This window comes from Didymella exigua (genome assembly GCF_010094145.1).
Source record: "Didymella exigua CBS 183.55 unplaced genomic scaffold M421scaffold_4, whole genome shotgun sequence".
NCBI classification, from domain to species: Eukaryota; Fungi; Ascomycota; class Dothideomycetes; order Pleosporales; family Didymellaceae; genus Didymella; species Didymella exigua.
In genome coordinates, this window is record NW_022984778.1 from 328,747 (window position 1) to 342,359 (window position 13,613).

A 13,613-nucleotide genomic window follows, 5' to 3' on the forward strand; every position below is an offset into this window, starting at 1 on the left:
ACGCAACCATGCAATAACAACCCGACTCCCCACCAGCCCCACGCCACGAACCACATATGTACGTGCGTGCGGGCTACATGAAACTCATCTTGACCTCCTTCTCGCCAAATTCGTCCTCGTCGTCCGCCCAGGCGTTGAACCCCACGGGCGTCGTGTGCGCGCTGCGCAGCGGCGGCCGCCCCGGCGCGTCGTTGGCCTGGGCGTCCCAGCTCACCGTCGGCGGAGGGGGGGAGTCCCACGTGCCGGTGCGACCCGGCTGCGTGTGGGCCGGGGGCGAATCGGGGGCGCGTGAGCTCGTGTGCGGCTGCGGCTGCGAGGGGGAGTCCGACTTCCACGCGTTTGTCAGCGTGTCCGGCGACGCGGGCTGTGTTTGTCTCGAGGGCGGCGGGTCGCGGAACGAAGTGTCGAATGTCATGCTCATGCTTCCTGCGCCCGGGTCGTCGAACTCGTCGTACTCGTCGTAGTCCTTTGTGCCGCTTGTGCCGTTGCTCAGCTGGCTGCCGGGCGGCAGGCGGACGGGTGCGGGCGTCAGGTTGCCTGTGCTGTGCGCCTTGCTCGTTGTAGGTGCGGCGCCGAGGCTGTCGTTGAAGCTCTGCGTCTGGCGCAGGCCGGTGTGTGGGGCTGCGCCAGAAGCGGCGGAGATGTCTATCTTCATGGGGGGGAGGGTGGACTTGATCTCCTTGATCTCGAAGGCGTCGGGTTCGTAGCCGTTGTAGGGTTTGTCTGCGGCGGATTCGGCGGCGAGGGCGGCGATTTCCTTGCGGATCGCGTCGATGTCGAACATGACGGGGTTCTCGGCGATGGTCGCTGTGTCGGCGGTCTTGTCAATGGGCGCCTGGGCTTGCGAGTTCTTGTCGTAGACCTCCCAGTCTTTCTTGTCGCCTTTCTTCTTGCGCCACCAGGAGAGCTTGACGCCTTTCTTCTCCTTCTCGGCGTTCTTCTTCTCGAGCTCGCGGCGGGCTTCTTCAATCTCGCTGATCAGCTCGCGTTGCCGCTGCTCGTGGTTCTCTGGGTCGGGATCTTCAATCTCGACGAACTCGTCCGACTCGACGAGCCAGCCTGCTTCGCGGAGCAGCTTCGGGATCGCTGTGCGGTAGGCCATGTGGCCGGGCACCCACTCGGTGACGTTCATGTTTTCAATCGTAGGGAGCTCTACAGGTGCGAGTCCTGCGACGCGGGCGACGCCTCCACCGGTCGCGCGGAAGAGATAGCCTGTCAATGGTCAGCTGCATGGCGGATACTGTGAAAGACGACATACCCAAAATCCAGTCGTTGGTGGCATACCCATTGACGAATCGCCCAGGCACCACGCTTCGGATCTTGATGTACTCCTCGGTGTTGGCGACAACCGGTGTGCCAAACACGTACACGTTCTGCACCAAGCCGAACGCGCCGCGGGTTTGAAGCTCTTTCAACGCGGCGTAGATGACTCGAGCACCGAGCGAGAAGCCGACGAGGGTGATCGGCCTTGTTCCGAGGTTGCGGTCGATGATCGAGTCTGCAAGAATGAGACCAGCCATGTCAGCGCGCGCCTGAGAGACAGACCAAGGGTTGTCGATGAGGTAGGAGAGCTTTGTGAGGGCGAGAGGGAGCGTCATGGCAGACATGAGCGCGGTCAGGAGCGTGCTGCCCAGGACCTGTTGGAGGCCTTGAGTGAGTGCCTGCTTGGGTGTTAGTAGCTTATGGTTACTTGGTCATGCTTTGCGCACCTCTGTTGCAAGGATGTTGATGGTGTCACCCATGCTCCTCAGCATCTCCGGCTCCCAAAGGACCGAGTAGATGTCTCCCATGACAGGGTCGACAGTGCTGTACGGCAGGCGGACGTCGTCGGCCTTGCCGCTCATCCAGCCCGCCAGCGTGATGATGAGATTCGTTCTCTTGTTGTTGTGCAGCGGCCGATACTCGAACGTCTTGACCGCGCCTGTTCGTCTGTTCATGGCGCGGACGCCAACCGTGCCACCGGTGGTGACAGCAATACTGGTGATGACGGCCGTTCCACCTGCACCAGCAAGGAAACCGCTAGTGCCCGCCACACCGATGGTCGTGAAGCCCGCAGCCAGACCGGCACCAATAACGGGAGCAAGCAGACCAGCTGACAAGCCAATGACCAGACCGCCGCCGACAGTGGCAAGGCCCATAAAGGCCAAGCGCTTGCGCAGCGCTCGTTTCCTGCGCGACTCCATGTGCTCGTCTTCGTTCCAGTTTTCCTTGTTGGCTTCTTCCTGCATCTCGAGTGCGTCTGTGACGCGCTTCTCGAAGCGGCAGATCTCGAGCCAGTCGACGCTGAGGTGCTTGCCGACAACCTCGAACAGCTCTCTCGACCGCGAGTCGTAGATGGAGTCGGCGACCAGCAGGAGGAAGAGATCGCACAGAACCGTCCAGCGGAGGTCAATGTCGAGGTTCTTGCTCTCGAGCAGCTGCGACGGCGTCTTGGGCTCGGGGTATTCGTAGCCGTCGTCTTCGTGCGCTTCGTAAGGTGGAGGGGGCGGCGAGGAGTCGTGAAGGCTGGCCGAAGAAGACTTTTCAGCCTGCGCGTCTGGCCGTGGCGAGGAGACGGACGGCGGCGCGGAGGTGTCGTCGGTCTTGTCGTCGTCGGTCTTGTCGTCGTCGGTTTTCTTGTCGTCGGTCTTCTTGTCGTCGGTTTTCTTGTCGTCGGTCTTCTTGTCGTCAGTCTTCTTGTCGTCGGTTTTCTTGTCGTCAGTCTTGTCGTCCTTGAGGCCGCTGGCGACCTCGGCGGCCGGGTTCTTCACGCGGGCGTTGTGCATCAGCGCGGGCGTGAGGTCAGCAGGGATGACGCCGTGGTCCGTCAGCTGCTCGATCATGACCTGCTCCGACGTGTTGATGTCCATGTGGCCGTACAGCCTGACCATCATCTTCTGCGACCACATCTTGGTGCCCTCGGTGTACATGTCGAGGGCCTTTTTGACCTGGCGGCTCTTCTTCTCGATGATGGTGTCGAACTTGCGCTCCATCTCAATCATGGCGAGGCGCACGAGGCCGACGTAGGCGACGCGCTGGCCTTCGGTGAGGAGGTTCTTGGTGGCCTGCATCTGCATGAGCGGGTCGCGGATGGCGTCGTCGTCGTCGTGCAGGGCGGTGGTCTTTTCCTTGAAGAGATAGGCGGTGTTGTCGTCCATGCTCGTCTGCGAGTCGGCGTCGTCATCGACAATGACTCGAGTGTAGCCCTTTGCAGCGCCGCCGACGTTGGCGTAGCCGTGCATGTCCTCCAGCTCTTCGGGGTTCTCCTTGGCAATGAGGCGGTTGTCGTCGTCGTACATGTCGTACTGGGCATATGCCGGCATCGTCTGCCAGCCTCCGTCGTCGTCTTCTGCTGCTGATGGAGCTGGGTTGGGTTGTGCAAGGATGTTCTGGTGCGAGTATTCGTTGACGGCCGACTGTTTCTGGAGCGGCGGCCCGGGTTTCTCGAGGCTTGTACGGGCAGCCGGAGTGGAGGCGTTGGGTGGAGCGTCCGGCTTAGTCTCCTCTGGCGCGGTGCTCTGTGTCGTGGTGCTCTGTGTCGTGGTGCTCTGTATTGTGGCGCTCTGTGTCGTGGCGTTCTGTATTGTGGCGCTCTGTGTCGTGGCGCTCCGTGTCGTGGCGCTCCGTGTCGTGGCGCTCTGTGTCGTGGCGCTCTGTGTTGTGGCGCCCTGTATTGTGGCGCTCTGTGTTGTGGCGCTCTGTATCGTGGCGCTCTGTGTTGTGGCGCTCTGTGTTGTGGCGCTCTGAGTGGTGGTGCTCTCTGGCGCAGTGCTCTGTGTCCTGCCCTCATCATTCGCTCCAATCTCGGCCTCCTCGACCTCGACCAGCCCATTGACGCTCGGCGAGGCATGCAGCACACTGCCACTGCCACTGCCACTGCCACTGCCACCCGCCTCAGCCCTCTCCCTCTCCCTCTCCCTCTCCTTCACGTGCTCCACAATGCTCTCGACCGCCTTCGCCGCGCCGTCGCCCGGACTCGCGCTGGACATGTCCGCCTCGGCATCCTTGGTCTGCGCCACAGCATCCCTGAACTCGTCGGCGTCGTCGTCGTCGCTGTCCGGCACGGGCGTCCTCGGCCTGCGCGTCCTGACCGGGAGGCCAAAGTCGTCGTACTCGTCGTACTCGTCGTCGCGCTTCGTCGCTGGCATCTGCGGGTCGCTCGTCATGCTTGCAGCGCGGGACGCACATCTGGTTGCGGGCGTTGTCTCGGGGGCGTTGGACTATAAGCACATGGTGTCGCGGCCGGGGCGTGTGCAGTGGTGGTGTGTGCAGTGGTGGTGTGTGCAGTGGTGGTGTGTGCAGTGGTGGTGGGTGTAGTGGTGGTGGTTGAAGGGGTGGTGGGTGAAGGGGTGGTGGATGCAGTAGTGGTGGATGCAGTGGTGGTGGATGCAGTGGTGGTGTATGCCCGGTGACAGGCCGCGCGCGCATGCGGAGTTTGGCGTCGGGAGTGGTGGGACGGTTGCGGCGGACGGCGCGGGCTTTCCTCGGCGCCCGACGACTTTTCGAAACGCTTCGTTTTCGACGCCGCGCGCAGCGACTTTGCACAGCGGCGACCGGCGACATGAAGCTCAAGCGCGCAAAGGTATGTGGCGGCGAGGAGGTCTAATCCGCGACAGTGGCTGACGCGCCCCAAAAAGGCCTACAAGAAGCTGCTCCACCAGTACGAGCTCAACTTTGGGTTCCGCGAGCCGTACCAGGTCCTGCTCGACTCGGCGATCCTGCAAGATGCGTACAAGTTCAAGATCGATGTCGTCGGGCGCCTCGAAAAGGTGCTCGGCGCCAAGGTCAAGCCCATGATCACCCAGTGCGACATGCGCCACCTCTACGAGGCGACGCCCAAGAACGAGACGCTCATCCTGCAGGCCAAGACGTACGAGCGCCGGCGCTGCGGACACCACGAGCTGGACGAGCCGCTGACCACGCTGGAGTGTCTGAGCAGCGTCGTCGACCCCAAGGGCAGTGGGACCAACAGGCATCGCTACGTGGTCGCGAGCAACGACAAGGAAGTGCGCGTGAAGATGCGCCGCATCCCGGGCGTGCCGCTGATCTACATCAGCAAGAGCGTCGTGCTGATGGAGCCCATGACGAGCGCGACCGAGCAGTTCAGGGAGCGGGAGGAGAAGAGCAAGTTCAAGCAGGGCCTGAAGGGCGCGAGGAACCCGGATGCGGGCGAGAAGCGGAAGAGGGAGGACGAACGTGATGGGAATAACGAGTCTGTTGCTACCGACGCGCAGGCCCCGAAGAAGAGGAGGCAAAAGGGCCCGAAGCAGCCCAACCCGCTCAGCATGAAGAAGAAGAAGACCGACACGCCGAAGAAGACCGACACACTGAAGAAGGAGACCGACACACCGAAGAAGGAGACCGACACACCGAAGAAGAAGACCGACCCGCTGAAGAAGGAGACCGACCCGCTGAAGAAGGCTGTCGAGCTGAACGAGTCACAGTCACAGTCACAGGCAGCTGCCGCTGATGCTGGAGACGGCGACGCTACCGCGTCCAAGAAGCGCAGACGGAAGCACAAGTCGAAGGCGGAGGGCGGGGCTGAGGGTGGGGCTGAGGGCGAGGCTGAGGGTGGGGCTGGGGGAGGGGCTGAGGGAGGGGCTGCTGAGGGCGGTGGCGTCTCTCTAGACACAGGTCGTGCTTCGTCGTGAGACGGACAGCAATGATACCCAAGATCCATCCGTCAGCACAGCAAGAGGGGGCGTGCAGACTGCATGTGAGGAGGTATGATGCAATGCCTGGCAGCTATGGACAGCTCTACACCTCAGACCTTGTTGCCCTGCGCGAGGAGATCTGCCACCTTTGGAGGAAGCACCAGTGCGCTGCGGTCGTTGCGTTTGACGAACTCGACAATGACCTCGGCCGTCTTCTCAGGCTGGTCTTCTTGGAGGAAGTGGCCAGCGGCAGGGAAGACGGAGAGTTGAAACTTGCCTGCGCGGGATTAGAGAAAGCACAGATAACACCCTCGATCAATCGATCAATCAATCAATCAGTCGATCAATCAATCAATCAATCGATCAATCAATCAATCAGTCGATCAATCAATCAATCAGTCGATCAATCAATCAATCAGTCGATCAATCGATCCATCAATCAATCGATCAATCAATCCACTCACCCTGCATCTGCCCTATCATCAGCTCCTTGTCGAGGCGATCCGTTCCAGCCAGCAGCAACAGCTTTGCGCCTCTCCCACTGAGGAACTTGGCGCTCATGCCCGTGAACCACTTCTCCCAGTACGACTCGGTTCGCGAGAGATCCGTCTTCCACACCCAGCGTCCGCCAGTCGACGTTTGCATGAACAGACTGGGTACGCTGGCTCTCGCCGACTCGGCGTTTCTCAGCGTGCGCGACCGCATGTGCCAGTCAATGGCGGCATCGAGGTTGTCGAACAGCTTTGGCCGGGTTCGGAGGTACGCCTGCATGTGCTTGAGCGCCTCCATGGCGCTGCCCTCGACGACGTCCAGCACGGCGAAACCGAGCACCCTGCTGTCGAGTAAGCCCATGTTGGCGACGTGCGTCACCACTGCGCCGCCCAGGCTGTGGCCGATGAGAACGAGCGTGGGCAGCTCTCTCCAGCCCATCTTCTGCTCGGTGAGCAGGATCATGTCGACCATGTCGCGGCCCAGCAGATGGACGCTCAGGTCGTTGTCGACCGCGCCCCCCTGGTCCCACACAACACTGCCGTGCTCTCGTGCTTCGACCGCCAAGATCCCAATTCCCGGCATCGCCTTCCTGATCTCCTTCGCTGCGAGCGCGAAGCTCATGGCAGAGCTCCCCGCGCCATGGTGCAGCACCAGCAACGGCGACTGCAGAGACGCCGGCGGGGTGAGGTAGACGTGGAACTTGGCGCGGGGCGCCTCTCTCTCGAGGTACAACTCCTGCTCGTAGTAGTCGGACCAGTAGACTGCGGGCGCACGTCTCTGCGTGCTCGAGGGCATCACAGTGCCTGTGCTCGACATGGAGCTCGCCGAGCTCGAATCATCCTCGTCCTCCTCGAGCAGCGGCTCTGGTGGCGGGAGAGAAGAGAGCTTCGTCTTGGCGAACGACTTTGCAAGGTCCGACATGGCGTGCAGCTTGACATGAAATGGGACCAAGATGCTCGGCGTAAGAGCGCCCGCGACTGGATGCGCGCGGGGCCGAGGCGCATTCGCCGCCGTGCGCGATCCAACGATGTGCGACCGGGATGTCGTCCGTCGATCCAACGCTACGAACCATTGACATCATGCTCTGCGCGCATTGGCGCCCGCGGTAGCTTGAACGAAACCAGCTTATCGCCAGCAGCGCCAGCATTGCCAGCAGCGCCAGCCTCCATCTCTCGACACAGATTCCCTCTGCGCTGACGCTCGTCTTTTCATCTCTCGCCCGCTTCTGCGACCCTCTACGCCCCACGTGATCTACCGCTGCACCAGAACCGCAACGATGAGCATGTGGAAGGGCACGACGGACGCGTCCAATGGCGACCAGCTGCAGCCTGAAGTACCTCGCGACGACGCAGCCTCGGGACGGGCTTCGAGGAGGAGCTACGAGCCTTCCAGACGCACTGTCGAGTCCCATGAGGAGCCCACCGAGCGCACACGACTGCTCGACCGCCCCAGGCCGATCAACGCTGATGGCTACCTCGACCCAGATGACCCAGCTGTAAGATGCCATTGACTTCGCTGTGAGACGTGTACCGCGCTAACACACGCCAGGTATCGCCTTACAACCTGTGGACGGTGCGTTTTATGCGCTACCTGACCATCCTCTTCCTCATCATCACTTTCCTGTGGTGGGTCATCCTGCTGGTCTCCATCTTCGTCTCGCCTCCCGGCCTGCACACTCGTGGATCCGGCTTCTTCGACTTTGCCTACACCTGCCTGACTCTCGGCAACCTGCTCGTGCTAACGCTCTTCTTCGTCACCCCGGCCAAGGGACTGCGCATCACCACCATGATCATCGCCGTGTTCCTGGCCGTGGACATGATCATCATCCTGGCCGTCCCACGGCTCAGGCTCGAGGAGGGCTGGGTCGGCATCGCAAGTGTCGTCTGGGCTCTCCTCATGTCCGTCTGGTGTGTCCTGACCGACCGCGTCGTCGCGTATGGCAAGAAGGAGGAGGAAGAGCGTCTGACTGGCCGTCCCGAGTCCCGCCGCACGCTGAAGGAGTGGCTGGCTGTCCTCGCCGCGACCGTGCTCACCGTCGTCTTCATCATCATCGTCGTCTTGATGACCGCCACGCTCACCATCCGCTCCATCGACTCCGGGCTCAAGATGTACGGCGACCGCATCCTCGTCGACGGCGACAAGTACGCCGTCCACCTGGCCTGCGTCGGCAATGAGACCAACGCCAAGGGCGACAAGGTCACCACCGTCGTGCTCGAGGCTGGCGAGAACCCGGTCGAGTACGACTTGGAGCACTGGGCGTACGCCGCCTACAAGAACGAGACCATTGACCGCTACTGCTACTGGGTAAGCTACTCCGCTGCGAATGCAAAACACGTACTGACCTGGCCAGGACCGTCCCGGCTACGCGTGGTCTGACAACGCTCCCTCGCCACACTCGGCTGGCATGTCTGCCGACGCCCTCTCCGAAGCACTTGCCAGGGCTGGCGAGGAGGGTCCTTGGATCCTCGTGTCCGCTGGATCCGGCAGCATTGTGTCGCGCATCTTCGGGTCTCGTCACATGAAGCAGGTCACTGGCATGCTCCTCATCGACCCGCTGCACGAGGATCTCCTCCACCGCCTGTCCAGCCCCAGCCGCGGCTTCCTGCTCTGGGCGTGGGGAATCATCTCCCCGCTCGGCACCGTCCGTCTCGCCGGCGCCCTGTTCAAGGGCCGCACGAGCGCAGACCGCGTCTACGGCCGCAACGCGTACCAGGGCGGCAAGTTCATCAAGGCGCAGCTGCAGGAGAACCTGGTCGCCGACTCGCTGACCAAGAACGAGGTCGTGTCCGCGCGCAACATCCAGAGCGCCGACATGCCCCTCGCCATCGTCAGCAGCGGCATCGAGTGCCGCCGCGACTCGGAGTGGGAGCGCAAGCAGAAGGACCTGACGTCGCTCACCGACAACCTCGTCAGCTGGGATGTTGTCAAGAAGACGCCTCACCAGGTCTGGCACACGCTCGAGGGACGCGAGCAGATGGAGAAGAGCCTCGCCAAGCTCGTCAAGGCTGCGTCCAAGACCAAGACTCCTGCAGAGTAAGACTTCGGTGAGACTTTGTCGCTACGAGAGAGCAATGTTTCCTTTGCATACCCTGTCGCGTACTTTTGTCCATGCACATTGTGGTGCCGGTTCAGTGCCCACCGTATATACCTGATAATCCACGCTATAATCCAGTTGCTCGTTTTCAAACAAAACCCTGCGTTATCAACTCAGACATCTTGACATGAGACATGGCAGCGAGTATCGACCAGTGTGCTCGACAGTCGTCTCCACGGTACATGATGGTCACTAGCGCGCCCGCACGGCTCAACGTCGGCTAATCTATCCAAAAGTTCCGAGCTCGAGAACCGCACCACCACCACCACCACACCACACACACATACACACACACAATCGCAATGCTCTGCCGAACCTGCCTGTGGGCCGCTCGCCTCCCAAGCGCACCCACACGGCGCTTTCTCTCGACCTCCGCACCGCGCCTCGCCTCAGCGCCCGCCCCATCACCATCCCCATCAACACCAGCACCATCCACACAGCCATTCAGCGCCACCGCCGCCCTCTCAAAAGCCGCCAAGACCGCAGAAAAAGCGGACAAGAAATCGCCGCTGGTGCGCAGCTCCGTGGCCGCGGGCACGCCATTGCGGGGTCTGAACTTCGAGAAGAACAAGACGGATCCCGTTGCCAGGGCTGATGATGAGTATCCCGACTGGCTGTGGACGCTGTTGTCGCGCCAGGAGGGCGCGGGGGGGGATGTGGGTGCGGTGGGGGATTTGTTTTGTACGTCTAATATATTTCCTGGTCGAGTATTGAGCTCGCTGCAGTCGACACTGTAGTCGCTGCGCTCGCTAACACCCCCCCCAGCGAAATCCAAGAAACAGCGCCGTCTGGCCGCCAAGCGGCTGCGCAAGGAACAAGCGCTGAACCCGGAGCTGCTCGCGCCCAAGATCCCGCTGTACGAGCAGACCATTGATCTCCCGCGCGGCGACGGCAGCGTGGCGGGCGCGGCGGCCGCGGCGCGCGCCAGGGCCGAGTTGAATGGGGCGATGCGCCACAGGCGGCGTGCGGGTATCAAGGAGGCGAATTTTTTGAAGACGATGGGTTAAACGGCGAGACGGGGGAAATGTGTACAGTACGATGTGTGTGTGTGTGGATGGATGGGGTGGGGATTGGAGCGCCGTATATTAGAGACGGGATGGTTGGAGCATCAGTGAGTGTATGATTGGAGTATCAGTGAGTGTATGATTGTGCATAGTCGACTAAAGGAACCGTCAAAGCCACCATCAAAGCCCCCACCCACGCCTTCTCGCGGTCCTGCTCCATCCCCTTCTCACGGTGTGGCGAGTACACATGCATCGTACACACGAACGAGATGAACACCACAGATGAACACCACAGATGAACACCACAGATGAACACCACAGATGTAGATGCAGACGCAGACGCAGAAGCAAGCATGTAACATTTCGACTCGGCGTACACTACAGTACACTACAGTACACTACAGGCACGCAGCCCCTCGCATGCCCGGTCGTGAGTATATCGTGACGAAGGAGAGCGCAGGCGCAGGACAGGAGGGGAACCGGAACACCCGTCTGAGCGACCAAAGAAACAAATCTTGAGGGAGAGGGAGAATAGTGATTACCAAAGAGCGTGTAAATATCCCCAAGCCAAGCAAAAGTATACACAGGAAGCACCCCAGCCCATCCCACAATGCAGAGTCTAAATCCACGCCATCCGCGGCGCAACAAGCTTCCTGAACAACGGCTCAATCTCAGCTACATACTCTTCGGCGCAGAACCGCGCCAGCCCGCGCGCGCGCATGCACTCGAGATCCGCCTCTTCTTCTGCGCTGCGCGCAACGCCGCTGAACTCCTCCGCCACGGCGCTGAGCTGCGCCAGCTCCGCTGCGAACGGCGCGGGCTCTGCACTCGCTGTCGCCGGACGGAACATGTCCACCGAGCTGCGCTGCTCGCGCAACGAGCCCAAAGAGCCCCGCGAGCTGATGCTGGCGCCCCGCGAGAGGTGCTGCATCGACCGCGCGTGAGCGAGCTGGACGTGTGCGCGCTTGGAGTGGCTCTGTGCGCGCTGCGGGAGCGCGGGGACGGGCTCCGCGGGCTCTGAGGGGTTCTCCTTGACCTGGCTGAGGGAGTGGACGGAGGCTGATTTGCGCAGCGGCTTGCCGGTCGGCGATGGGAAGTAGCCGGAGAGATGGTTGGGTGCTGGCGAGGTGGGCGACGACTCGACGGACGAGGCGTCTGTCTGGGTGTCGCGGCTGCCATGCGAGGACGCGCGCGAGCGGCCCGAGATGCTGGTGTCCGAGTCGTCGGCCGAGTGTGTTGATGTCGACGACGAGGCGGCGCGGGGGGCGGCGCGGTTCATGGTGGCCAGGTCCGGGGCATCGTAGACGAGCGTGTTTGTTGACGAGAGCAGGGCCACGGGCAGCGAGATCTGGGCGCGGTCGATGTGCAGTGTTGGGTTCCTGGCGCTCTTGCTGCGGGAGGGCATGGCGTCCTCGGGCGCGACGGTGCGCTTCATACGCTTGGTCATGGCGCGGGCGAGAGACATGATGTACGATTAATTCTGGATAGATTCGCTAGATGGCGGTGTGTTGGAAATCAATTCCCGGAGCCTTGGTTCGTTATGCTCGCAATTCGGTTCGATGTTGCGGTTGGTTGCTAGACAACGAGTGCAGGAATGCGGGGAGCAAGTTGCGGATAGATTGCTGTGAGAAAGTCCACGAGGTCAGAAGTCGGGGTAAGAGATCATGGAGTAATGCAGCAGCGTTCGTCGTACAGCTAGTGAATGACTTCTGGAAGGGATGCCAGCTGTCTGATTGCGCAGTGTGTCGAGGACCCGTGAGCCTTGAGGTTGCAGATGTCTAAATTGGGAATCGGGCTTGTGATACAAAGGGTCGCAGGATGCAGCCTTGTGATTCAAAAGATCCGATTTGTTCCTGGGGGGACAGTCGATATTGGCGGAGTTTGATATTCTTTGTTTTGGTGTGTTGTAGTGTTGATACGTAGTGTTGATACTGGCTAGCAGCGCGTGACGGGTAACGGTAATGAGTGGTGGGTCGAAATAAAGCAATCTATCAAAGAGCGTAGTGAGTCCAGCTGGGAACCTGTGCCGTAAGGAGTGTCGACACCGGGCCGCGACAAGGAGTGAGTGAATGTTGCAATGAAGCCAAACAAGCAGCAAGGCAAGAGAAGGGAGGGAAGCCTGAAGAAAAGGGCAGTGCGACCAGGGCCTTCGCGCACAAGGCTCAGCAGCGCCGGCGACAAGCCGCGGGGACCTGTCTTCGAAAGATTGGGTCAAGATTTGACGGGTGGGCCAGGAACAGACAGCGGCCAGCGAACCGCATCGCGCACTGGGCCGTGAGCGCTGAGCACCAACTTAGTGGCGCTGACGAAGCCTGAGTGGGCGTAGCTCCTGAAGTGTTTTGTTCAACCTTCGAGGACAAGCGAATGGGAAGCGATTGCGTGGACCGGATGAGGACATACTAGCGCCAACGTGTTCCAGAAATGCTGGGGTTGGCCGGTCCTGTGCATCGGTTGGGCCACTTGGAGTCGCCTGTTTCAACGTCCTGATCAATCGCAGCCAGGCACCGAACCTATTGCCTGATGAAGGGGCGCTGGTGCGAGGCGGCATTGACAGCATGATGACAGACACGATTAGATGCCGGGCGAGCAGACAATGTGACAGGCAGTCGTACAGTGTCAACCACGCGTTGCAGCCAAGTGCCGCTGATTGCCTCGCAACAGGACAAGTGTGCCTGCCGCCTTTGGCCTGTCTGAAGTCAACGAACCGTGGTTGCGTCGAGGCGGCGCGCCTCTAGAACCTTGTGTGGTAGCGTGGAAAACGTCAAAGGCTCTGTCTCGGTGGCGTGCGGCCGTACCTTGCAGACGCTATCAACATATGCAGACGTGTCGGTCTGCCAGCGTCATCACGCTGCCTTGTCTTGTGGCCGTTGGTTTCGAAACCGCAGCACACACAAAGCAAGCGAGCTGAGCAGGCATCGTCCAAGGCGTTTCTGCCGTGAACCGCCATGTCTGGCACGACCCAGAACGTCCTGAGGCACTGCGACCCACATGGTTCCCGGCCTGACCCGCTCAAGATCAGCGGCTGTTCTGCTTGCGGCAGAGACTGCCAGATCGTTCTGCCCGTGTCGAGGACGCTTGATGGCGTTAGATGTGCGGAGTAAGCGTCTCTGCATTTTGCATCGCCGACAAGATCGATGCGGCATGCGTGTGAACATGAGACTCTCAGCCGCCTTCCGAGATGGGATGCAGATCGCCGTGCGTGAAATGAAGGATCGAAATAAGCAAGGGCTTGCGTCGGCGGAGGGACTCTTCTTGAAACATTGCGCGGCTCGAAGCGTGCAATCACGACGGCGCGCACCAGTGTCGAAAACGAAGAGAGTTTGGTCGAGCAACTGAGTTGGCAGCCACTGCAACTTTGACGTCAGACATGATGGTTATGGAGTTGCTGGG

General features: G+C 61.0%; 6 protein-coding genes across 6 annotated transcripts; 3 read left to right on the plus strand and 3 right to left on the minus strand.

Moving 5' to 3' along the window:
- Positions 1-73: 73 nt before the first annotated feature.
- M421DRAFT_54533 (DUF726-domain-containing protein) lies at positions 74-4,127 on the minus strand (the record flags this gene model as incomplete). Its single annotated transcript, XM_033595233.1, has 5 exons — positions 74-1,212; positions 1,259-1,661; positions 1,710-2,597; positions 2,730-3,497; positions 3,804-4,127. The coding sequence occupies 5 exons, from the start codon at positions 4,125-4,127 to the stop codon at positions 74-76; spliced, it is 3,522 nt and encodes a 1,173-aa protein (XP_033452367.1).
- A 385-nt stretch (positions 4,128-4,512) lies between these two features.
- Positions 4,513-5,987, plus strand: M421DRAFT_416847 (uncharacterized protein). The gene is made up of 2 exons (XM_033591227.1): positions 4,513-4,561; positions 4,617-5,987. Exons 1-2 carry the CDS (start codon positions 4,541-4,543, stop codon positions 5,628-5,630), a joined length of 1,035 nt encoding a protein of 344 aa, XP_033452368.1. The 5' UTR covers positions 4,513-4,540; the 3' UTR covers positions 5,631-5,987.
- Positions 5,536-7,212, minus strand: M421DRAFT_416849 (protein phosphatase methylesterase 1). Its single transcript, XM_033591228.1, has 2 exons — positions 6,098-7,212; positions 5,536-5,910 (listed from the first exon to the last, which is right to left on the minus strand). Exons 1-2 carry the CDS (start codon positions 7,044-7,046, stop codon positions 5,744-5,746), a joined length of 1,116 nt encoding a protein of 371 aa, XP_033452369.1. The 5' UTR covers positions 7,047-7,212; the 3' UTR covers positions 5,536-5,743.
- A 195-nt stretch (positions 7,213-7,407) lies between these two features.
- On the plus strand, positions 7,408-9,162 carry M421DRAFT_54209 (mitochondrial integral membrane protein; the record flags this gene model as incomplete). The annotated part of the gene is made up of 3 exons (XM_033595199.1): positions 7,408-7,620; positions 7,674-8,429; positions 8,476-9,162. The coding sequence occupies 3 exons, from the start codon at positions 7,408-7,410 to the stop codon at positions 9,160-9,162; spliced, it is 1,656 nt and encodes a 551-aa protein (XP_033452370.1).
- A 353-nt stretch (positions 9,163-9,515) lies between these two features.
- On the plus strand, positions 9,516-10,413 carry M421DRAFT_416850 (uncharacterized protein). The gene is made up of 2 exons (XM_033591229.1): positions 9,516-9,900; positions 9,985-10,413. Exons 1-2 carry the CDS (start codon positions 9,522-9,524, stop codon positions 10,224-10,226), a joined length of 621 nt encoding a protein of 206 aa, XP_033452371.1. The 5' UTR covers positions 9,516-9,521; the 3' UTR covers positions 10,227-10,413.
- A 297-nt stretch (positions 10,414-10,710) lies between these two features.
- On the minus strand, positions 10,711-11,994 carry M421DRAFT_284962 (uncharacterized protein). Its single transcript, XM_033588957.1, has 2 exons — positions 11,503-11,994; positions 10,711-11,436 (listed from the first exon to the last, which is right to left on the minus strand). Exons 1-2 carry the CDS (start codon positions 11,686-11,688, stop codon positions 10,843-10,845), a joined length of 780 nt encoding a protein of 259 aa, XP_033452372.1. The 5' UTR covers positions 11,689-11,994; the 3' UTR covers positions 10,711-10,842.
- Positions 11,995-13,613: the final 1,619 nt, after the last annotated feature.